This window comes from Dreissena polymorpha, chromosome 1, assembly GCF_020536995.1.
Source record: "Dreissena polymorpha isolate Duluth1 chromosome 1, UMN_Dpol_1.0, whole genome shotgun sequence".
Taxonomy (NCBI): domain Eukaryota; kingdom Metazoa; phylum Mollusca; class Bivalvia; order Myida; family Dreissenidae; genus Dreissena; species Dreissena polymorpha.
This window is the reverse complement of record NC_068355.1, coordinates 112,038,143-112,065,224: the sequence shown is the minus strand read 5'-3', so window position 1 is coordinate 112,065,224 and position 27,082 is coordinate 112,038,143. Positions and strand designations below refer to the sequence as shown.

Sequence of the window (27,082 nt, the reverse complement as noted above, 5' to 3'; positions counted from 1 at the left end):
AAATTCCGTTCGCCCCCGAGTCGTTTCGCCCCCCGAGTCGTTTCGCCCTGGGTCGTTTCGCCCTAATTCCTGGGTCGTTTCGCCCTAATTTTTATACGTATAGCGATATTAAAGGATTTATCTTAGGCTTGTCAGAAGCTGAATGGGATATTGTTTAATACAGTATTATATTATCTTAATTACTGTTTATTTTGTCTTTTGAAATAAAACAAAGTACAAAGTTAATTATATTGCATATATTTTGATAGCTCTAATATGTTTGATAGCTCTAATATGAAAAATAAGAATACACATGTATAAACAAAACATGCAATAAAATGTCGAAGCGCACATACACAATAATTTAACATACATTTTATTTTATCTAACACAAAACAACTGAGAAAATCACATCGAAATACAGATTTCATTTTATATTTATTAATAAACAAAGCATTCAATCCAGTGTCGAAGCACACATATAAACTAATTTGACATACATCTTATTTTACCTAACATAAAACAACTAAGCAAATCACATCAAAATTACATTGAATACAATGTGGTAGAATACACACACAATCAGTTGATATAAACTTTGATTTTACAACAGCTTTTTTTAGTTTTGCTTATTTTAATGTCCGTAACAGACGTCATCGCCTGTTTAGTTTAAACCTATTTATTTAAGCTCGATTGCGTCGAAAGCCTTAGGCTTATATAAACGCTCTCGAGTCCGTTTCCTGGGCCTAGAACCAGTACTTGGTGTCTTTGGGGGAAATCTAAAGAACGCTCCCACGGTGAGGATCGAACCCGTGACCTCCCGGTCGCAAGGCGGACACCATATCCATTACACCACGGCGACCTGTTTGATAACACTATCCACTTCACTCCCCAGACCATCCGACAACTGAGCCTGCTGTCATGTCGTCGGACGGCCCGTACAATCTGGACACGGACTTTAAGAAATGTGTTGTGGATACTTCATTCCCCATGTATTTGTCCCACAGGGATTGTATCTTTTCCTCCAATTTGGTGGCGACATCACGATCCAGGTCGTCGGCAGCTACTGCGATAGCGATGATCTCTGCCTCAGTCATCAAGGTTGGTACAAGAACGTAGATGGAGCAGCCACCATATATAACGGTAGTGTTCAGCTTGTGGTGCCAACCTGAAATAAAGAAACAAATTATATTGGATAATAATATATGATTTGATATTTTTATACATGCACATAAGCATCAATTATATTTAATTATATTCATAAGCAATATGGTGTACAAGTAAGAACATCGCATTTCCGTTTTTATGATAAGTCAATTTCACTGAGTGAGCTACACACATTTTAATACTATTATTTACCTTCGACATCATTGTTTGTCCGTACTGAACGTCTTAATATGGACCAGTGTTCAGGATTGAACAGCCCGTGCTGGAACCACTGACGATCCATGTATGTCACGAGGGCATCGAGCTGCGGAGTGTTCGCGCGGTCTCTCAACGCTGCAAACGTCTCCCGTATGTGTGCAGCTGGTAGGAAGGGCAACGTCATCAGCTGCCTACTAACCCAAGGTCCTGGACTTTTCGCCAAACAGCCTGTGTCCAGTGAAACACACAACCCTTGATAGTAACGCCAGGAAAAACGCGCCGAACAGCCAACCAAGCAGCTGTAATTATAATGTATTGTTAATTAATAAAACTTTTAAAACACTTAGTTGCGAGATTAATATGTAGTAGATAACCGATATATGTCAATGCAATGAAAACAGTACTTATAAATTATAAAATATGTAATAAATAATGTAATATGGTTATTTACCTTGTTTAAAGTCGAGCACAAAGTTGTCAACGACAGGATTGTTGAGTTTTTCTTTGATGGCTGTAAGAACGGCAACGTAGTCAGCCTCCGTCTTCCTGGACATCAAAGCGCACTGCGTTAAGACCCGGTTTACCAAAGCACTACTCATTTTGTAAGCACATTTTCCAGTTTGCATTTAATTTATGAAGTTGTAGAAATATTTAATACATAAACAACTAGTAAATTAAAAAAATAATCAATAAACAAATGCACAATAAAGAATAAAAGAAATATAACAGCAAACAAATATTTCTCTATCGGACTTAAATTATATGAAAACAAAGAATGACAATTTGCATACTGAACGTGCGTTCTATTTTTTTTTAGATCATTCATTTACCGGTAATCATATTAAATAAACTTAATTGTTGCAACTCACGTGTCTTGTGGTTCTTCCGGGTCATCCGCCACTCTGTGATTAACGTCAAAACTTATGTCAAAAATATTGGCTGCTGAGTGTAAACATATTTGCGTTCTTACTTTAAATAAATCTTAAATCAGGTCTTAGTTTTGCAAATACCTCCCAAGGTGTATTATTAAATTCTCAAACTTCATCTTAACATTGCCTATACATATTATTGAAATATCCCCTTATTAATTTCCGTCATAAGAATAAACTCATTAGAATAAACGATATGTTATAAGCTGTTACATGACAAACGAACCGCATGATTTCTTTGATTTATAACGATTACAAAAATATTTGAAGACAAAGGTTTAATACACCGATACGCGGTATGACCAGGCTTTATAAATTTCTTAATTGTTTTCTAATTGTTAGAAATTGGAAAATAGATCACAAATTGTATCAATTAAAATTTATAGTGTGTAAAATTATACTTTCAGAAAAAACTGTCAGAATGAAGGACTTGGAGCAGTATACCTTTGACATGATGATTGCAGCTTATAAAACTCTTACGGAAAATCACATGAAAGTAGACAGAGCTGCTGTGATGTTTGCTGTACCAAGACAAACATTTAGGGACAGTGTTCTGAACAAAGTAAATATAAAAGTAAAGTGGGGTAAGGATTCCTTCCACTCGGGAAGCGGCGACCAAGAAAACATTGACAATTAATTTTGTGATCTGAATGCCGTTCAGACTTCTTAAAAACTCTAAATTCAAAACTACATTTGATCTTCAATCTTGAAGAGAACGAAATTTAACTTGAGTACAAGCAATCAAAAGTCATTACTGGTGTTTCGTCTAGCAAAACGCAAGCAGTAACCTCACCAAATACAGGGACCACTACCAATGTAGCCGATACTGCGATTCCACCCTACTATGCTTTAAAAGAGAAACGGACGATCGATAAGTTAATGAAAAATTCAACAGCTGGTGCAGCCAACAGTCCCAACACCATGTCGGACTCTGGGTGTGAGCATGGTGATGCTCTTAATAAGAACCTCAATGAACTTTTCTTTATATTTGAACAACGGGGTCTGGCGACAACATTTAACCATCCTGCTGATTTATGATGGTCATTCATCTCATGTTTCTCTTGACATTGTAAAGTGGGTCTGACAGCACCATGTTAACCTTTGTGTTCTCTCAACACACATACCCTCCAACCGTTAGACATGCTCCGGACCAATCACACCAATCTCACTCCAGACGGGATTCAGAAAAGCCGGGATATTGCCGTTTGATGCAAACAATATGCTTATTGAGATGATTTTGTCACCACAAGTCAAAGAAGCTATCCGATAAAGAAACATCAAGCATGACCATACAACACATTGTAACTAACGCAAAACCTGTCACCATCGACATCAATTTATTGTTTTATGGATAATTTCCCCAATCAAAGTTAATAAAAAAACCGTAATCAACCCGAAAACCGAAATTTTGAATTGACGATAAAATCTTTCTTACGGATGTTCCGGATATAGTGGATGAATATATAAGCATATTTTTTAATTCGAAATACTCGGCATTTTCCATTGCAAAACGTACACATTATCGTGAACCGTTGACGTGTTTGAAACTTGCAATAATATCGTTACTCTGCGCACATACCTTATCAAGTAAGTCGTTTTAATTTGAGCATTATTGATATATCTATGATATGTTTGTTTTAATTGATGGCAATAGTTAATGTTGCTAATTTTACCTATTGAAATGCCTACTCAATTCTGGGCGGTAGCGTTTCTATAAAAAAATCTCGTTACCAGTTGAAACTCCAAGAGACCCGGAGAGTAAATAGATGGTAGTTGGATTTTGCAACTTAATTGGGGTCATATAAAAACATTCAGGTTACATTTAATTTGTATTTTACATTTTCGGAACAACAATGAACGTATTGTTTTTCAGATTCCATTTTGGTATTCGTCAATACGCAAAATTGTCATGGCAGATAAGCATGATGATGATGGTCCTGTTGACCAAGACTGTGTGTGGATGAAAGTGACAAATGGCAAGAGTATACTAAACTTACATCAAGCATTTAAATATCACACATTATTATACGAATGTATAACATACGCTTCAGTCTGTACCTACAATATAAAACATTCGCCCAATGGTGGAATACTGAATTAATTGTGTATTGTTCAAACTAATTTATTTGAAAGTGAACATAAGTATTAAAATAAAACACATTGTAGACGTTTTATCCAATCAATGGTCTTCCTTCACCAACAAAGGTTATGTTAAAATCAGGTATTTTCTTCCTATTTACTCATTGTCTTTTTAAGAAATATCATAATATTTTTGTCTCGTTATTTGTACATTTTTTATATAAATGAATGACAAAGTAAGAAAACATACTTAATAAATCAAACATAATTCCAGCAGTTATAATGATGGTGTCACCGTCACTGATATTATCAGAATATATAATTAGACCTCATATCTGTCATTTCTTGCATCACGGAAATGTAACTCCGATTTTGGTAAATTTGGCCGATTTTCGACAAAAGAGAAGATTATGATGTCGCGGTCAATATAAAGTATTGAAAAATGACAAACTGGATACAATATCTGACTGTTACGAGTAAGAATTTCGATGAAAATAGGAAATGCTAACCAAATTGTCTATCTGGTCAGCACCTGGAAAGCGATTTCAAGACGGATTCAATAGAATAATCTATATTAAGTACAAATATAATGTGTGTACGGTCGAATAGTATTGACTTTTTTGGAAGAAAAGGTCTCAAAGAAGAGCATATACGTGAAAAATCAAAACGAATCACCTCTTTATGCTTCATTTTAACAGTTTTCCCGTCATTTTATGTATTCTCAAAAGTACCACTTATGATTTTAAGCGTATCCCTATTGGGGATTCAAAAGTTGGTTTACCGGGCGTGTATTAAGAAACATTGCATGTGTGTTTATTATCGATGTGTTAAATAAACTGCAATATAATTGTAAAACTTAGAGACTAATTCGCTACCACCTCCGAATGTTTTCGAGTCAAAGTATTTACAATATCCTTTCCTTAACCATTGCGTATTTAAGCCTATTAATTCTTATGTGTGTCCAATCATTTAATTGCGTCTTGTAACATCAACGTTTTGTCATGTTGAGGTGAGCAAAGGTTGTACATAATTTTTATTGGCCTTCAATTTACGACCCTGTGTTATTTTGTATAAAGCTTTGATGGAGTATAATAATTTATGATAATGCAACAAATGATAACTGAGTACATTTGCACAACTGTTTTTCTTCGTTTGAAAACTTTGAGACAAACTTGTGCTTAATAATGAAGGAGCAAAAACTGTTACTTGAAATTGATCAAATATTCTAACCAAACTGACTTCAACTTGTAATCCGAAGTGCGTTTGTCATCTACCACAGGTCTGAACAGACAAAACATGTCTAGAGCTTTTTTAATAGTGGGGACACTTTGATGCTTAATGTCGTGATGGCTGTGTAGAGCTGATTATGACTATGCCAAGCACTCGCATATCCAGCGGCTCTGCTTTTAATGCGACAACACCAACATTAAAAGCTTCTACGTTCACAGTTATGAACTGCGCACGTCAAACATGGTCCATCCCTATGGATTGACTGTCTTATACGTCAACAAACCTATATGTCATGTCGATGTGACATTATATTATGTCAAAACGTCATTATATGATGTGCATTTGTCAATATATTATGTCAAGCCACCTTTACATTGAGTCAATATGTAATTATATTGGGTGCATTTGTCAATATATTGTGTCAAACCATTCTTATATTAAGTCAATCTGTCATTATATTGGGTGCATTTGCCAATATATTATGTCAAACCATCCTTATATTGAGTGGTTTCGTAATTATATTGGGTGCTTTTGTCAATATATTGTGTCAAACCATCCTTATATTAGGTCAATCGGTCATTATAATGGGTGCTTTTGTCAATATATTGTGTCAAATCATCCTTATATTAAGTCAATCTGTCATTATAGTGGGTGCATTTGCCAATATATTATGTCAAACCATCCTTATATTGAGTGGTTTCGTCATTATATTGGGTGCGTTTGTCCATATCTTGTGTCAAACCATCCTTATATTAATCAATCGATCATTTATATATCAGGTGCTTTTGTCAATATATTGTGTCAAACCATATTTTAGAATGACGTATTGACATAATATAAGGTCACATCGACATGATATATAGGTTCGTTGACTCAATAGGGTGGCTTGACATAATATATTGACACAAGCTACCAATATAATGACATATTGACTTAATATATTGAGAAAGTGACTAAATATATTTTATTTGGAGACAGCAATATTCATTTTGTATGTATTAAACAGTCATGGCTTTCCATACATCACACTATCTCAACTATGTTCAACCATAGACTCATTTACCTCAACGTTTGTATTTAGCCCACTACACTTTGAAACTTGGCTAACGCAACACGTATTCAAATCAATATAGCTCCCTTATTTTAGAACGGATTTTTTTTAAATTTTGACCAATTCAACACAAACATAATACTTCATGTAAATTTGTTTGAAATTGATCACCATTAAAATATCAAACATAACAAATAAAATAAAAAATAAAAAATATCTGAAAAGGTAAAATTCTCAAAATCGTACATCGTAACATAATTATGTGAAAAGTAAAACGCATTTACTTTCACGTCTTAATGATCTACCGGCTTGCAACAAAGCGCTCAAAATTCAAACGAGCCGTGCTGTTATTCGAATGTAATGTTTTCCTGGTGTAAAAACCCACCGAGAATGATGACGTTGAAATTAATTTGGAATTATGTATCGTTGTACTACACTAGGCGACTTTTCGAACGCAGCATTTTTCAAACTTAAATATCTTAGCTATTAGTAAATATTTTTATTTAAACTTGTACATGTGATCATTTGACTACAATATGTGCAAGCAAGTGATAAAATCATTTATCCGTGACGATCGAATGCTTCAGCAAGTTGTGGAGGTAGCCTGCAATATGCCGATTGCGCTGTTGCGATCCTGAAATTTTATACGAGAAATATAGTTTTTGTGTTTCCCTGGTTAATTAGAATTATATCGCGTTTCACCATTTTCACGTGCGAAAAGAGGAAACCATAACTTCCCTACGTGCAAAAGCGCCCTTTTGTCATGAATGAATGATTTTATCTTTATGTTGCACAGAATATAGTCAAATGATAACACGTGCAATTTTGAACAAAAAATCTTAACTCATTACTGCGATATTCAAGTTTGAAAATTGTTGCGTTAGAAAAGTCTCCAAGTGTACACGTCAGTAGCCTTGCATAGAGACAAAGTACACCCATACACGTATCCTTCTCCAGCACATCTAAGACGAATGCATCATCTTTCTATTGCGTATCAGACAAAAGTTATTTTCGTTTTATGAATTTAATTGCAGAAGCCTTGGCAGCGAAAGGAGCTCTTAGCTACAAGCAGCCTTACAATATATCAAGCGAGACAAAGTGTTCGGGACCAAATTCTGGCTCAAGTGGATCAAACCTGGGAAACTCACAACCCCAGACGCTTTCCAATCAATAGAAGTTTTCTCAATACACTACTATTCATTTAGAAATGACATAGGCACACTAAAGGATGGAGCATTTCTATGAGTCCATAAGTACCTCATCGCTGAGGAGAAAACTGAGTTCGTGGCAAAATGCAAAACTGAACGGGTTCAGATCAAAATGGAAGGAGAGAAAACATCCTAGTATCCTCTTTTTATATGCCACTTAGAAACATGTCTGACGTCCAAGAAATTCGTAAATCACTTGAACTGGGGCCACTCCACTATATACGTAAAATGGTCGTCGCAGAGGACTTCAATTGCCCTGAAATTGACTGAGAAAACCTAGCTGTGGTGAAAAGTTCCAAGGACAAAGAAGCCCAACAAGCGCTTCTTGACCACTCGGCTGACTTCAATTTTCACAAGTCCACGACAAACCCATCAGGGAGACCACCTTCATTGATCTTATTTGCACTAAAAACATTCTTCTAATAAAATCCACACAAAATGATTCTGAGATATAAAGCCATGACACTGTCGTTGCTGACTCAGGCACCAAACCGTTCTACACAAAAACAAGGTTACCAAGACGTTATTAAATGTCTTCTAAAGCCAATCGGGGTCCCTTTAAAGTGAAAGTTGTCGAAATATCAGGAAACACAACCAATATGTTCAACAACAACTAATTAGTCCATGGACTTTGATATTCGTTCAAATCAGATCTTACTGTTGCCATCAATGCAAACATCTCTGCAAACGTGAGATAAACTAAAAACTCCACACCATTGATCACGAGAAAAGTCAAACAATAATTAAAAAGAAACCACGCCTCTATAAAAAGCTAGCTAGAACCTCAAAAAGGGAGGTGACAAACTAAACACCACTCCAAAGAAAAGAATCCGGCAGGCATATTGGATTATGTTAATATAAATATCAATGAAGGTCTAAAGACCTACAAAAAAACACTTTCTGGTCGTATGTCAAATCAAAGAAACCGGATAAAATCGGTATTCCAAATAAACGCTCCTTTCGTCACATAGTCACAGACTCGAAAGGCAGAGCTGAGATCTAATCAACCCAGTTTTAATCAGTTTTCACCAAGGATGATGGCTCACAACCTACACCAGTGCTCTCTGTTATGAAAAATAATCCTACACCATGACACACTAGTATACAACCTTCAGAAATGGGCCAACGAATGGGGTGGAATTCAATGCAAAGAAATGTTATCTTCTTAGTTCCACTTATATCTAGCCTTTTCTATAATATTTACAAAAAAAAAATCCTCAAAAGAGTACAAGACAATCCCACCATGGCATTACTTTATCAAAAGACTTGGAATGGAAAACTTTTTTCACCAATTAAACAAAGCAAGCTTATTCTACTACTAGTATACGATTCCTCAGAAAAAAACATACGTCACTGCCCTTTAGAATCCCACAAAAAGCCTACTTAGTACTTGTCCGTTCAAAACTAGAATATGCCAGTGCTGTATGGGACCTTTTCAACGAAGAAGACATCGATCGGCTTAAGGGTGTCCAGCGATTAACCGCAAGGTTCATCACACGAGACTCCCGTTCTCGACAGCAAGGTTGTGCCACTGAAATGTTACACAAGTTGGACATCGCACCACTCCAAGGCAGACGACGTGCCAGTTTGACACTCTTGTACAAGACAGTGAAAGGGAACGTACCTATCTATTGAACGCTACCTTACGCCGTTCAGGTCTAAACGTACCATAAAGGCTAAGCAATACATCAGAACATAGTAAGTAACCTAGTGATAAATAATTCCATGTGCTTCAAAACAATTCCAGCAAAAACTTAATTTTTATAAATGTACTCTTTGTTAAAACTGTGCTTGACTGGAGTAGACTCCGTGATGACATTACGTGAGAACTCTTCAACAATATATGTTTTTCAAAGAAAATCAATTGTGTCTTATCGCGCACTCCATTACCGTCGAGTAAAAGCCAGAAGTGGTATTTTCGACGTACTCATATTCAGATCCAGAATCAGGTCTGTAATCTGTCTGTCTGTTTGTCTGTATGTGTGTCTGTCTGTATGTGTGTATGTCTGTCAGTGTGTCTGCCTGTCTGTGTGTCTGTCCGTCTGTGTGTGAGTGTCTGTCTGTCGTCCCGCCTGCCTGTCTGTCTGTCTCTCTTTCTGTCTGTCCGTCCGCCGAATCAGCCCGCCCGCCCGTCCGCCCGTCCCTCCGTCCGTCCGTCTGTCTGTCTATCTTAGAAGAAGCTTATGTAATTCTTGAATACAATGCCATTTAGATTATGCATCATCTTTGTGGTATTGTGGGCTCACGAAACATCTCAAGCACAAGCTACAAATAGTCCAAAATAAAATGGTTCGTTTTATTAACAATTCCCATTGTAGAACGTCACTTGGTGTATCGAATTTTGAAGATTTTTTGTTTATTGAATGTTGAGCAAAGATGCAAATAACTTCGACTTAACTATATCCTTAAGGTTTTCTATAATAAATGTCCAAGCTATATGAAAGAAAATTTTGTCAAATGTACAGATGTCCATCACTATGGGGATAGATCAAGATTCAATTTGTATGTACCTCAAGTTAATGGCTTTACTAGTTCTTCATTTTACTACACTATATGATATTTAGAATTGGAATTTATTACATGATAATATAAAGTTCATTTAATCGAAATTAACTTTTTAGAAACTTGTTAAAAACATGCTTGACATGTATACACAAATAAAATTAACTAACTAACTAACTGTCTGTCTGTCTGCCTATACCTGCCTGCATTCCTTCCTGCCTGTCTGTCTGTCTGTCTGTCCATCTGTCTGTTTATCTGTCGTTTTAATTAAATACACAACAAATATATAGCAAGTAAACCAGTAAATATACGGTATAGCTCTCTAATATACACTAAAATCTAACAATGACATATTCAATTGTTACATAGTGCTGTGGTCAATTGTTAAAGAACTATGTTGGATTTTTATGTTCACTGTGGAGTTATTTTTTAAACAAACATTACAAAGTATTAGAAGATACAGGACCGCTTTTGACAAGACAAACGATATATGGTCGTTTTGTCGTAACTCTTGATGACCGTTATGACTTGACAGTTCGGTGTGGTATTATTATATACCGGCGAAAATGAATTCGTGTTGGAGTATTTTCGTTTTTTGTTTATTTCTTGCACCTACATCTGGATATGTTGACAACCTGTACTGTGGAGAGAAAAATTGTTACGAAAGTAAGTTTCATAAATAGCCACAGAATAATGGCAATGTTCATTTAAGCATCTATATTTCAAATAGCAACTGTTTAAATGTGTGGGTGGGGTAAGCTTTCAAAAATAGCATATGCTTTACTTAGTCCTTATAAACGGACTCCTAGAGCCTTTGATAATTTTTGTTATGACGGCTCTTGGAGTCCATATGCACCTCTTCAAAAACACAACTGAAGTTTTTCGCAGCAATTCAGTGCACATCACTAATCAGACGTCGTTCTTTACCCAATTAATTAAGGAAAGCGATGAGTAAAAATATATGAGTTATGGTCGTTTCGTCCCACTACCAGTTCGAGCCACTGATATTACTGTTGAAAAGGGGTAGCGTTTCGTCCCACTGATAATATATAGCCGGGTAGGTGTGAATAATACCGTATAGGTGTGAATGAAAACGGGAAACTTTTGCACCTGTGATGGTCACCTCTGTGCCATGTAAAAACAACCTTGTTTAATTTCAAGATTATTTATTCAGGTTAAATGTATTCTGCATGCGATTTTTCATATTTGAAGATTGAATTTAAATATAATAAATTTAATTAAATGTATTTCAGTCAAAGATTTATTTTAAAGTTGTCATATATATTATATACAGTACATTAACAATGTATTATAAATAATATATGGAATACATAAATAAAATAAAACATAACGCATCTTCAACTGTTCGAAGGCAGGAACGATGTATTCGCACCGCAAATACGACAAGGACATCAGTTTCATCAAGAAGAGGAACTTATCGCCCTTTGCCGCATATGCTGTTACGAGGCCTTTGTTCACCACCCTCCGATAGACGCGCTGGTTCCAGTGGAATACACAGCCCTTCAGCGTCGCTGTGGAACGAGACTCCACCGAGAGTTCGGACATTATAGAAATGTCATTAGCCTCTGGTATCTCCGGTACCTCTAGTGTAGCATCCATTGGAACCTCCACCTCGGGTGTAACCAGTGATTTTTTTTGCTTTAATTTGTTACAGCCTGTGCCATTTGAATTGGGAAAATAAACGCGATAAACCGTGAAATTGGGAAAAATAGCGCGATAAACCATGAAATTGGGAAAAATTAAGCATTATAAATAGGATTATAAGTAACAGAAGTGATATTGCTTTTAAGTGCATGTTCAGGGAGTTTTCTAGAAAAGGAGTCTGGTCAAATTGTTTTTTTTTAATCAATAAAAGTGGCAAGTTTGGGAATGATTTATGGACAAAAATGACTAAATTCAAGTTATATATTTTGTAAGATGTTTAAAAAATAAAGTTGAGACCTAGATTTAAGAAATCATTATTAAGTTATATGAGACTTCTTTCTAAAAAAAAAAAAAAAAAAAATTTTTTTATTATTTTTTTGGAAGTTGGGCTTTTTTTGGGAAATTTTGGTAAGAATTTTGGGGAAAAAAGTGTATTTTTGCGATTGGGAAGCAGCCGAAATTCGGCTGTAAATTTGAGCAAAAAAAATCACTGTGTAACATCCATTGGAACCGGTCGGTTACACTAGCAACACTTCCATTCGACGACAACTTCCCCTTTCATCATTTTCCTTTACTGCCGTAAACTGACACCAGTCTCACACGACAGATGTTGCCATCTTTCACATTCGTCACATGATATCGCTCTGTCATCTTCGCCGACATTCCGTTCACAATACATGCACGGGTATTCTTCTGCCATTAATGGTTTTGTGAATGCAATGAACAACGCACGTATTATATACTATGTGTTTAACAGACCTTATTAACTCTTTCAGTGTTCATCACACAGTGTGTGCAATCCACGCAGCCAATTAAAGATAGTTAATAAGTTTACTAATTGACCATTTAAGGCCTGGGTCGTTAATTAAGTGTTTGCACTTCGCTAATATAACAGTGGAATGCCTTTAGCGGCACATGCCGCTAATTAATAGTTTGCAGGTTGCAAGTAAAACATAAGCTTTTCTAAAAGTAAATGACCAACATTTTATTATTTCTTTATTGAAAATAACTTGTATTATTGTTCATTTCTTCTTATTTTTAAATGTAATATATATATGTAAATATATACATGATGCAAAAAAATAAAACACTTCATGTTTTATATTTATTGAAAATAATGCACATGGTGCCTAAAATAATAATAACAGCACTTGATGTTTTATATTTATTGAACACAATGCACTCTGCAAATATAATATAATGCAAACAAATAAAATAACAGCACTTTCTGTTTTAAATTTATTGAACATACATGTAATGCACATGGTGCATAAAATAACAACGACAGCGTTTAATGTTATTAATTAATTGAACATAATGCACTATGCAAACATATAATAATAATAATAATCACATAAATATTAATATAAATGTTAACACTATTTTAATTTGCTACATTAATATACACCCCATTATGATTCACACCTATACGGTATTATTCACACCATCCTGGCTATTATTCACACCATCCTGGCTATATCTTATCAGTGGGACGAAACGACCAATCCCTCCCTACACAAATATCAGTGGCTCGAACTGGTAGTGGGACGAAACGACCATCACCCAAATATATCGTATGATTCCCTTATTTCGAGCATGACCTAATTTTGATCACTTTGTTTACATTAAAAACGCGGCTCTAGTGATGGCGTCACACGCATGCGCTCCGCGTGTTTTGTTTTACTAACATAACTACGCTTGAAAATAATTATAGACAGGACTAAAATAAGGAAAAAAACCAGTTTAATTGCATTTATAAATCTTACTTCAACTGAAATAATCCAAATATATGCCTATTCCGTGAATTTTTTCAGTACTCTTGATTAAACTTGCACATAAATTGCTGACCACTGCGCAAGAGTCAACTCATAATTTCATGTATTTGATTTATTTTAAAGACAATTCTTTTACCCTTTCACGATTCCCAGAAAATGTTGCATGGAACAATCTCTGCGCGTACATCGCGAAAATAGGTGACATGCCAATATTCACATGTTCAGTGGGTTTACCCTGTCCCGATTGGATGATGATTTTATCAAATCTTTTAATAGTAACATATATGCCAAAGTTTTATTTGAACACATTGCGAACGTTGTTTTTTTTTCAACTCTTGAGCACTTTTTAGTGTCAATGTTGCTCAAAAGAAGATCGACCGATAAAACGGAAACTTGTTAAATGGTAAATAGAAGTTATAAAAAAAGTTTAATTAATCTTTCAGTTTCTCTAAATTTGTTCAGTGAATCGAATTTTCAAAGTTTTGTTGACCTCATGCCTTTTGCAATAGAGTACTCTCGCTTTTCGAATGTGACCTCTCGACTCAAGGTAAACAACGCGCGTAGTGTACGTTATTGTGGGTGTGTATGGAACTATCGGCTTTGTGTGGTTGAACACGCTGTAAATAAACAATTTTGACATGGATTTTACGGGAATGAAATAAATCTTTTTAGGTACATCGTTTATTGCGGGATTATTTGAATTAACTCAGAAATTATTTTAGTTGTTTCCTTAACCGCTCGACTCAAGGTAATTGGAGGATATATTAAATTTACCAGAATGGCAGTCATTTGCATGCAACCTAAACAACAGGATGATATTTCAACATTTTTATGTTAAAATTTTGAACAGTACAAATATTCTACATCTGTTCAACATTGTAATTGACTTAGGCTACATAAAAAATTACAATATCAGCGGCTACACGAATTACCCAAATCTACCCAAATCTTCCCAAACCTACCCAAATCTACCCAAATCTACATAAATCATTGTTTAAATAATTATTTTGCATCATGTTTGTGTGATGGGAACAATTGTTTTGTTTTATGCTTCATCTTTACTCGAGACATTATGTAATTTTTCTCATAAAATTACCTTAATAATTATAGGTTAATTATACACCACTTACTTAATGATCTTCCCAAATCTACACCAATCAACACTAATTCAAGGTACTTTTGATATAAATTTTGATACAAATATAACAACCTTTGGTTGCTATAGAATTGTGTCGTCAAGACCAACTAATGTCTAAAAAATATAGAGCTAAAAAAATAGAGCTTAATTTTTATTATCACGGTACGTAATAAAACAAAGAAAAGCCAATAACAGCGTACCGAAAGCGTAGTGTCAGTATCGAAAACAAACTGTTAAATGTAAGTACTGAAATAATCAGATGACCAGTTAAATTTTCAACTAAAGAATAACATGAAACTTTTTTATACGCCCGTTTTAAAAAAACAGGACATATTATAGTTTCACCTTTGCGGCAGGCGGGCGGCGTCCACAGCAGTGTCCGATCTCTAATTCAAATAGTTTTGATTCAGATCTTCATCAAACTTGGTCAGAAGTTTTATCTAGACAATATGTAGGTCAAGTTTGAATATGGGTTATGCCGGGTCAAAAACTAGGTCACAGGGTCACTTTGTGCATTTCAAGCATTAAGCATGGTGTCCGCTCTCTAATTAAAGTGGTTTTTGTCCGATCTTCACCAAACTTGGTCAGAAGTTGTATCTGGACAATATCTAGGTCAAGTTTGAATATGGGTCATGCCGGGTCAAAAACTAGGTCATGGGGTCACTTAGTGCATTTACAGCATTTAGCATGGTGTCCGCTCTGTAATAGAAGTAGTTTTCATCCGATAATCACCATACTTGGTCAGAAGTTGTATCTAGACTATATCTAGGTCAAGTTGGAATATGGGTCATGCAGGGTCAAAAACTAGGTCCAGGGCTCAACATTAACTGTTGTCCTATTGCCCCTGGTAAGTAAAAGTTGGGTCCGGGCAAGTTATTTTATAAATGTTTGTTAAATGTTCAAAAATAAAAAAGGTTTTGTGGTGTATCATTTTGGTTTATTAAAACATTAAAACATATGAGGTTTACAGTTGATGTGATATTTTATGTATGGGCAAATGGCTTAACGTTCAGGGCAAGTAGATTTTCTAAGTACTTGCCCAGCAGGGCAAGTTGTTTTTTCAGTTAATGTTGAGCCCTGTAGGTCACAGGGTCACTTAGTGCATTTCTAGCGTTTAACATGGTGTCCGCTCTCTAATTGAAGTAGTTTTCTTCCAATCTGCACCAAATTTGGTCAGAAGTTGTATCTAGACAATATCTAGGTCAAGTTCAAATATGGGTCATGCCGGGTCAAAAACTAGATCATGAGGTCACTTAGTGCATTTCAAGCATTTAGCATGGTGTCTGCTCTCTAATTGAAGTAGTTTTCATCTGATCTTCACCAAATTTGGTCAGAAGTTGTGTCTAAATGATATGTAGGTCAAGTTCAAATATGGGTCATGGTAAAGTTATCAAGTTGTCCAAAACCTTCAAACGGGCGTATCTTGAGACAGTTTGGCACTCTTGTTACAAATTAATTTTTCACAGACTTTATCAATGCGGGGAATCACGTGGTCAGATTTGAGAAAAAATGGCCGCCGATGCCTCGATTCGATGGAGGATTCAGGCAATCGGGAAATATTCCATGAGTTATCTCCACACTCAGACCAACCAGCGGAAAACGGTTGATACTCACTGAAACTGCTTCCGGTTGGCCCTATGATAGGCGTTATCCGAATGAAAAAAAGTAAGTAATAAGGTAGATGTACCTGTTTGAAGACTCAATTTCTCCATCGAATCAAGGCATCGGCGGCCATTTTTTCTAAAATCTGACCACGTGATTCCCCGCATTGTTTATCGTACAAATTTGATCTTAAACGCGCTACATAATTTTAATTAACGATGTCGTTTCCACAACTTTCCACAATTATGAAGGGAATCAATTGCGTGACAATAAACACATTTATAAAGCAACCAACGACAGAGCTCCAGATAAGGTTTTGTGAAATTCTTAAATTACTACCAGATTTTCAAAAAGAATTCTTAACTCTGAAATTTTATTCTTAACGTTACTACTAAGTTTTGAAAAATAATTCTTATTTTTTCTAAATGACCTAACAATAAATAATAATGGTTAGTTTCATGCAAAAAAATCAAAATAAACATTCTAGCAACTTTATTTATACGAGTTCAACAGTGTCTTTTCAGTATTATACAATTTTATTTTTCAAATACGTTCATATGCCCCAACTGTGCTGAGATTGCATGCCTTAGATGAATTTTTACATATTTCACAATTAAAACGGGTCTCCCCTAAAATCTTTTCAACGATTAGCCACGGGACTTGTCCCTTCCACTCGTTTAATGTTTTTTTATTGTGTTTAAAGTTGGACCCGTCGTGTCGCGTTTTTGTTTAGCTTTTCCGACTGTGTCGACAACTGAACATACAACATGGTTTAAGATCTTTTCTATAATGTCTTTCTAAACATTTAACTTCGGCTCACTTTGCGTACAATATGTTAAAAGCGTGCTTTTGGACGCTTTGCAGTTTTTTTTAGGACGCTCTCTGGGCGCCCCCATTGTGTTTTGACAGATAGACTGTATACGCCGCTTTTATTGGAAAAAATGCGCTTTGTTAAACAAACCCGATAACCATTCTATATAAGCACCGCAAAGATCTTTAATACGCGAAAAGAACTCAATAAAAATCGATACGCACCGATGTAAAAATAATATTCGTAACTTGATTTGGTAATTCTATATGGTACAACAAGATTTTAAAATAAATACGTAACGGACTTGAAAATAATTCGTAATTACGAAAATACGACCCTTATCTGGAGCTCTGAACAAGCACCTTTTTTGTTACAGACAGGGGTAAACTTTCGAAAATTGGTACCATTCTTATGGTTTAGTCGTTAAAATTTGAATTGAGATAGGGGCGGGTAGGGGCGTTTAGCGTAGACGTAAAGGACACGTTTATTAAAAACTATTAAAGGCACTCGATTGAGGCTTTTGTCTGATTATTTTATGTTTTGTAAACCAACTTGCAATACTGACCGCTCGTGTAAACATGTGCATAGATTAATATTATATTAATTGTATCAAGATTATCACTTTTGTTGAAATCAAGATCAGTTAGCGTCGTATTTGCTCTAGCAGAAATGAATATTATAAGTCTTATAGTCGAACTAATTTGCATAATCAACAATTGCACTGCAACCGTTTAAGCGAGTTTTAATTACGAGCCAATCATTAAACAAATTTAGTTACAAACCAACACTCGTTAAGTCATTAAAATAATTACATATAGTATTTATTTAAGTCTTACAGTTACAGAAAATGGTGACATAAAAACGGACAATACGCCACTTCTCATTAAATGCAAAACAGATTTTGAAAATTTATATAACAAAGGAGATAATGCAGCAATCCAAAATAATGTTAAGCCATATCACAGTGGTTTTTTTCACCTAAAGGGGAATGGTGGCGGGGCCCGTCCAAAGGGGAAAAACACGTTGTTTTTCAGGAAAAGGGGAAAATAAAAAATTCACTCTTTTATGTGTAATGATATTTATCTTATGAATACACATAAATGTATGAATGTTATATTCACAGCTGAATGTCTCTGTTCTTTTTCTTAAATATACAGTCCAACCCCTTGTTTCGGCATGTGCGAATATCACCTATTATTACTGGAAAAGAGATTATTAATTTATAATTTATTATTTGTAGTTGTTAAATCATACTATTTCAAGCACACATTATGACAATTATCGGCCAATTAAAAGTTAAAAAGAACAACGAAACTTTTAGCCGAAATCAACTGATCTACATGTTCTCTGTGCTACAAAGTTTTTATCAAATAATCAATACACGCACGCTTTTCACGTGACATTGTACATTGGTGCATAATTTTCGCGCGCTTTTGTCAGGACAAAGGAAATATATGAGGACATTTTGATGCCTTTTAAACGTCTCGTTAACATAAAACAATCGGGAGTGTGTTTCGGATTACAAATTATGACGGTATTCTCATTTGGGAATTAAACAAAGCATTAATATTTGTTTTTATATTTACAATTATTTCAATATATTAGTTTTGATAAAACCCTTCACGCGGCGAAAAAATGTTTTTATAATTTATGCATGAAAAGCACGATTGCCAGGAGGATTAACACCCGGTTGCTATAATCAGTCTCTTAAGTAACTGGCCACGATTTTATCGTGGAGGAGATCACTGTAGGGACCAATTCGTGCGGTAGGTATTACATAGACATAAAACTGCAATAAACCAATTAAATTATGATTGATAGTGACACGGGAGTTATTCACGCAAAACTGATTCACAACTGTTCCCATCTTAAGTGCATTGGGACCATACAACGCGCATTGTGTAAACAATGAATCATGAGAATGATTCTTTTTCATTGACTTGATTCTGATGATGATGACGATATTGATGATGATTAGAAAGATGAATATTATTTTTTTGAATGAAAATTTTGTTTTATAGCTGATTTTAGAAAGGAAGAAATACAATTATTTTAATTCTATACATTGTTTAGAATACGTACACATATTTACCATTTTGTTTATACAAAAATTGAACAGTTGGCCATGCACTCATCAACTCCAGACTCCCTATGACCCAACCACCTCTTAAGAGGCCACCCCGCTTAAGCAGCCAATTTGGCCGTTTCCCTTGACTGGCTGCTTAAGAGAGGTTGGACTGTATACCATTGTCATGTATATCAATGTTTTTTTCAACATTAGTTTCAGACAGTTCAACCTTCATGCACAGTCTCAGTTTTCCAAGCCAATTTGAGTCTAATTGGGATCGATAAAATGGCAAATTTGAGCATTTTTTATCAATAAAATGGACCAAATTGGAATGTTTTTATCAACAAATATTGACACAATATAGATACATCAGGCCTTTTCCTGGCCATTTTGGGAAAAAATGCAATTCATGTGAAAAGTCCACTGATTTGGGAAAAACTAATTTAATATATTATAACCCTGTATAATAATAAAAATCATATTAATTACAGTTATATACTTTGTTTGTTGTTTATGAAATAAATTCTTTTATTATTAGACAGTTGTTTCCAAAAAAAAAATAATTTTTTTTTATTTTTTAATTTTATAGGGGATTTTTTCTACAAAATTGGGGAAAAATATCAGTGTTTTTTTTCACCTATAGGGGAATGGTGGCGGGGCCCGTCCAAAGGGGAAAAACGCGTCGTTTTTTAGGAAAAGGGGAAAATAAAAATTTACTCTTTTATATGTAATGATATTTATTATATAAATACAAATTTATGCATGAATGTAATATTCACAGCTGAATGTGTTTGTCCTTTTTCTTAAATATATATCAATGATTTTTTCAACATTAGTTTCAGACAGTTCAGCCTTCATGCACAGTCTTAGTTCTCCTAGCCATTTTGAGTCTAATTGGGATTTTTTAAATCGATAAAATGGAAAATTTCAGCATTTTTTATCAATAAAATGGACTAAATTGGAATGTTTTTATCAATGAATATTTACACAATATAGATACATATTCAGGCCTTTCCCTGGCCATTTTGGGAAAAAAATGCAGTTCATGTTAAATTAACTGATTTGGGAAAAACTAACTTAATATAACTCTTTATAATAATTCAAAATCATATTAATTATAGTTACATACTTTATTAGTTGTTTATGAAATAAATTTGAGATATATCAGGGCTCAACATTAACCGAAAAACCAACTTGCCCTACTGGGCCAGTACTTCTAAAATCTACTTGCACTGAACGTAAAGCAACTTGCCAAAACATGATATATCACATCAACTGTAAACCTCATATTGTTTAATAAACCAAAATGATACACCACAAAACCTTTTTTATTTTTGAACATTTAACAAAATGATTACAGTAGTTAGTCTAAATTAAATGCTCTTTGTTCTTTTTTGCACTTTTCCGGGCGGACAACTAGATTATAAAATAACTTGCCCAGACCCAACTTTTACTTGCCAGGGGGAAATAGGACAACCATTAATGTTGAGCCCTGTATATTTATCATAAGACAGTTATTTCAAAAAAAAAAAAAAATGTTTGTTTTTTTAATTTTTTTATTTACTTTTGGAGGGGATTTTTTCTACAAAATGGGGGAAAAATATATGCTCTTTTTTGAGGGGAATGGGGCCGAATATCGGCCCCGAAATTGCCATAAAAAACACTGAATATATACTCTTTTTTTTTTTTTAGGATAATGGGGCTGAATATCGGCCCTTAAATTGCCATAAAAAACACTGTATCATCATGTAAACTGTCATGAAAGGGACATTTTAAAGGATGGAATTTCTATCTTAGACATTAAACAAGCCTTATCTAAACAAAAATAAAGCTTGTGGGGTTGACGGACTTCCGGCACAATTGTTTTGTTCGGAAATCGCATAGAGTTTTTACATAGACTGTTCTGTGCATGTTTTGAAACAGGGAAATACCTATGCAATGGGACTAAGAAACGATGACACTTTATGTTTAAATAAAGATCACAATAGTATTTTATGCCACCGAAAAGCACTCCCGCGTCAGCACAGAATTACCGAAAAGGACACAATTTCTCTTTATATGCATGAGGTAGTTTGCCAACATAATGGATATGTTTCCCACCTCTTGCCACGTGGAGGCCACCTCTTGTAAGAGCCAAATTGTGAATTTCATAAAAGAAATTTTTAAAAAATTGGCCGATATGTTGTTGATCAGTTCCTCGCCTCCTTATCAACCTGATGCCTATTTTCTCGTACTGTTTCTTATCATAATTGTATATATTTCACCACATAGGCCACGCCCACCCAAAATTGCCTTTTACTATAATTTCTTCATTTCTACACCGATTCAATTCAAATTGATACTGAACCTCTCTTATGACAATACGGTTAATCTCAACTATGCATGGCCCCATTACCAACCCTGGGGCGCCCCGCCCACATAGGCCACGCCCACCCAAAATTGCCTGTTACTATAATTTCTTCATCTCTACACCGATTCACTTCAAATTGATACTGAACCTCTTTTATGACAATACAGTCATTCTCAACTATGCATGGCCCCATTACCAACCCTGGGGCACCCCGCCCACATAGGCCATGCCAACCCAAAATTGCCTTTTACTATAATTTCTTCATCTCTACACCGATTGACTTCAAATTGATACTGAACCTCTCTTATGACAATATGGTCAATCTCAACTATGTATGGCCCCATTACCAACCCTGGGACACTGTGCCCACATAGGCCACGCCCATCCAAAATTGCCTTTTACTATAATTTCTTCATTTCTACACCAATTCACTTCTAATTGATACTGAACTTCTCTTATGACAATACGGTCAATCTCAACTATGCATGGCCCTATTACCAACCCTGGGGCTCCCCTGGATCAAACATGCAGCGTGGGGATATGCGTCGGCCTCAGCCGCGCCATTTCTAGTTAAACATGTATTTGATTTAAAGTATTTTTTTATTAGGAAATAACATTTTGTAACGCGTAAAGATCAAGCATTAAAAATAAGCGATAGTGCCCATCACACAAACAAGTTGTAAAATAATTATTTTTACAAGCTGTGTGTAGATTTGGGGCGATTTGGGGTAGATTTTGTAAGATTTCAGTAGATTTGGGTAGTTGAATCGGCATGCAGTTTGAGTTGATTGTTGAAATTGTATGGTACGGCAATAAACAAACAAACATACAATGATAAAATGTATGACCACAATTTATTCGGTAGCAGATTAGACAGAAAATTAATCAATTTGTATGTGGTGTGTAACCTATATTTATTAACGTATTTGTTTATTTGGAAATTACATATTGTCACGAGTTAAGATAAAGCATTGAAAAACAAAAGTGCCCGTCACACAAACAAAATGTAAAATAATTATTTTTAAAAGCTTTGTGTAGATTTGGGTCAATATTGGGTAGATTTGGTTATATGTTTGTAGATTTAGGTAGTTGAATTGGCAGGCAGTTCAAGTTGATTGTTGAAACTGTTGAGTACGGCAACAAACAAATGAACATAAAAATGTGAAACACGTTTGATCGAAAGGACGGTTACATAATATACTACAACGATAACATTTATGACAAAAATGTATTGGGTAGCCAGAACAGAGAAAAATTCGTAATGTAGTGCGTAACCTATATTTGATTTTTATTGGGAAATTACATATCGTCCCGAGGAAAGATGAAGACTTAAAAAAAAACAATAGTGCCCATCACACAAACATGATATAAATTAATTATTTGTATAACTTTTGCGTAGATTGTGTGTAGATTTGGTAAGATTTTGATTGATTTGGGTATTTGAAATGGCATACAGTTCGAGCTGATTGTTGAAAATGTTAAGTATAGCAACAATCAAAGGAACTTAAATATGTGAAACTAGTTTTATCTAAAGGACGGTAACATATACTACAACGACAGTTTTTTTTTCCTTCTTTGGGACCCGCTGAAAAACGGCCCTTTCCCCTCGGATTTTTTTTTCCCCTCAGCAGGTAAATTTTCCCCCAGACTTCTTTTTTTTCCCCTTTTTTTTAAACTTTAAATATATAAGTGAACCGGATCCAGTGTAGAAAATATAAAATTTTGCATAATTAAATTATCTGTTGAATCAAGTTTATTTTAAAAACAGCTAAATATGTTAAATTGATTATTTAAGACTTTCCTTATTTTCCCCTAACTCTGGCGTGTTGCGTGATTTTTTCCCCAAAATCCGGCATTTTGCGCGATTTTTTCCCCCTCAAAAAAGGCCAGGCCCTTTCCCCAAAATCAGATAAAAAACCCTGAACAATAACATTTAAGACCAAAATATATTGGGTACCATAGTGGCCAATACCGAAATCATATAGTAAGTGGTGTGTAACCTATAATTATTAAGGTAATTTTATGAGAAAAATTACATATTGCAGGGCTCACGCTGGGCTCAAATTTTAGGGAGAAGTGACTTCTCCCTGGACACTGATTTAGGGAGAAGAGAGGAGACTTTAGGGAGAAGTGGAGAGACTCGGACACAAGGGTTTGCGTGTAGGGGGTTACAACACACATATATACATGTGTATCACATTATTGCAGTATACCACTGTAGTATACATAACTAATAACTATAAGTTTACTAGCTCTATATTCAATCCATTTTGATGTATATATATATATATATATATATTGTCCATTCTGTGTATGTAATAAAAAAATGTTCCCACGTCGAGATGTGTTGCGGTGTAAGTGCGGGATGTATAACTGTGAATGAACCATCCTTTTTCTGGGGATGGGGATTTCATAGTATGTATGTCTCGTTCTGCACCGTAGCTAGGCGCACACGCCGAAGTCTCAAATGGGAATATGTATGTCTGTCTGTGTATCTGGTTGTTCACACACCTTTCTCCCTATATATATATATATATATATATATATATATATATATATATATATATATATATATATATATATATATATATATATGATATTATAAAGACTAAAGTAATTCGAAGATAAAATGTATATGAAGCAGTAGCCAACATAAGCTCAGACCAGATAAATATTTATGTTTGAAATATGACATTTACCATATGATTTGTTAACTATTATTTGTTATTTTTATAGTCTTTCCAATTTCAATATCTGATGAATACAATTCGAAATATTATAAACCACACCGTCCGTATCACCCCATGTCAACTTCTAAAATAAATTATGATCGACGAAAAATAATGTATCCAAAAACGACCGTCCGAAAAATTGTACGCGTTTTGTAAATGAAATAAAATGTGCATATCGTTTGACTGCATAAAAGAAAACCAGTAGCCTAGCAAATACGTAATTAATATACAATTTAATTGACATATTGCTTTACAATAGCATAGTTTGTCGCTAAAAAACAACTTAATGTAATTATCTTTTTATCAAACGATAATTGGCAGAAAGGTGTAACATCATCGACATAGATCTAATTATTTAATTATCATCCTTTTGTTAATTCAGATCGATAGTCAGTAGAAAGGTGTAAAGTGATCAGCTTAGAAATAATTTATTTATTGTTACGCTCCTTTTTATTTGTTTATCTTTAAATATGACGCTTGCCATCGGCCGTGTTGGCAGACGACAATATCAACTGTGTATTTCCAACTAACTTTATACAGCGTCTGCGCATGAATTACCAAAAATTATGTGTGAGCGAACTCAGTGTTGATTGGCAAGCTACAATGTGACTTGAACGCTGACTTGATGAATATCGATCGCCGATTGGATAAGTTCGGAAGTTGGGAGAATCGGGTGCGGGGTTTAAATTACCTGTCGCTTAATTGCGACAAGCTCCAGGGTGCAACATTTTGCTGTGTATTGAAAATTGAATCAGACCTTGACATCGAGAAAACCGGATGTAAACAAATTCCAGTAAGAGGGAGACTGGATGTCGCTTTTTATCTACAATTTCTTTAGTTTTAGGCGACATTTTGCGTAAGAAAGCGACTTTTTGTCGCTCATGTCGCCCTCTTGCGCGAGCCCTGTATTGTCTTGAGTAAAGATGAAGCATAAAACAGAACAATTATAAGTTCTCATCACGCAAACATGATGCAAAATAATTATTTTTATAAAGATTTATTTAGATTTGGGTTGATTTAGGAGGATTTGGGTAGATTTGGGTAATTCGTGTCGCCCCAATACCAGTTTAAAAAAATTTGCTTTATATTTTACAACCTTTTCCTTTTGGATTGGGAAAAAAAAGCGAGATGCAATTGGGAATAATTGAACATTTTTAATATGATTATAAATGACAGTATACCAGTTGTTGATAAATGCATGCTTTCTAAAATTTATATTATAAAGTGGTAGGGAATTAAATTCCTTTATATAATTAAACTCAATAAACCTATTATTGAGTTTTTTGGAAAAGTTTGGCATATTTTCCAGGAAATTTTAGTCAGATTTTATGGGAAAAATGCTTCTTTTTGCCATTGGGAAACAGCCTTTTTCTCCTTTTTGCAATTGGGAAACAGCCTGTAAGATTGGTGTATAATAACGACCTTAGAACCTATAGCGACAATTTAAGTCAGCAACATTACACCAGATTTCCAATATGGTGAATAGAGCGAACAAAAGAATAACAAAATAAACTTATCGCAATTATTTCATGCTTTAATGGTACCATTTGCATAGGTTCGTGCTTAAGACAGGTTAACATTGATATTGTGATTATCTCCGCTGTCCGTCCGTCCATCCGTCCTGGACACTATCTCCTTCTACACTATAAGCACTAGAACCTTGAAACTTACACACATGGTAGCTATGAGCATATGTGTGACCCTGCACTATTTAGAATTTTGATCTGACCTCTGGGTGAAAAGTTAAGGGGGTTGGGGTGGGGCCGGGTCAGAGATTTTCAATCATTTTTATGCTCCCGGTATGGTGCATTGGCCATAACTTTTGCAATATTGAAGATAGCAACTTGATATTTAGCGGCATGTGTATCTCATAGATCTTCATGAAACTTGGTCAGAAGATTTGTCCCAATGATATCTTAGATGTGTTTGAAAATGGCGTTGGTTGCTTAAAAAACATGGCCACCAGGGGGCGGGGCATTTTTCCTTATATGGCTTTTTATGGCTTTAGTAAAACCTTGTTAACACTTTAGAAGCCACATTTATTGTCCAATCTTCATGAAATTTGGTCAGAAGATTGGTGTCAATGATCTCTTGGATGAGTTCGAAAATGGTTACGTTTGCTTGAAAAACATGGCTGCCAAGGGGCGGGGCATTTTTCCTAATATGGCTATATATGGCTATAGTAAAATCTTGTTAACTTTCTAGAGGCCACATTTATTGTCCGATCTTCATCAAACTTTGTCAGAATAATATAATATAATGGACAATTTTGAACAAAATGAAACACTGCATATTGTAGCCCAATTATTTACTTGAAGTTTTAATCACATCTATTCAGCCATTAAAATGAGCTTAAAAAATGAAAATAAATTAACATACAGTTCTATGGAAGTGATGGGAATTGGATTATAAAGGGCATACAAGATGTCAAATATGGATATGTTAGAAAAGCACCCAGCAAGTGAAGGACATATGAACAGATTTGGCGGATACATGTATATGCTATGTACAGTGTCCGGTGCAGCAGACCTTTAGCTGGATATATCTGGTCTCAGCACTTCAATTGTTAACTAAAAATATACCAAGGGCGGAATTTAG

The 27,082-nt window shown here is 34.9% G+C and overlaps 1 protein-coding gene and 1 pseudogene across 1 annotated transcript in view; one reads left to right on the top strand and one right to left on the bottom strand.

The window, feature by feature from the left end:
* Positions 1–451: 451 nt before the first annotated feature.
* Positions 452–1,898, bottom strand: LOC127868041 (uncharacterized; annotated as a pseudogene).
* An 8,990-nt stretch (positions 1,899–10,888) lies between these two features.
* The window catches only part of LOC127844531 (dnaJ homolog subfamily C member 25 homolog), a 33,166-nt gene continuing 16,972 nt past the window's right edge, over positions 10,889–27,082 (top strand). Inside the window, exon 1 of the mRNA XM_052374840.1 lies at positions 10,889–11,009. Within this exon, the coding sequence (XP_052230800.1) occupies positions 10,910–11,009 (100 nt within the window). The 5' untranslated portion in view covers positions 10,889–10,909. The remainder of the gene's footprint in view (positions 11,010–27,082) is intronic.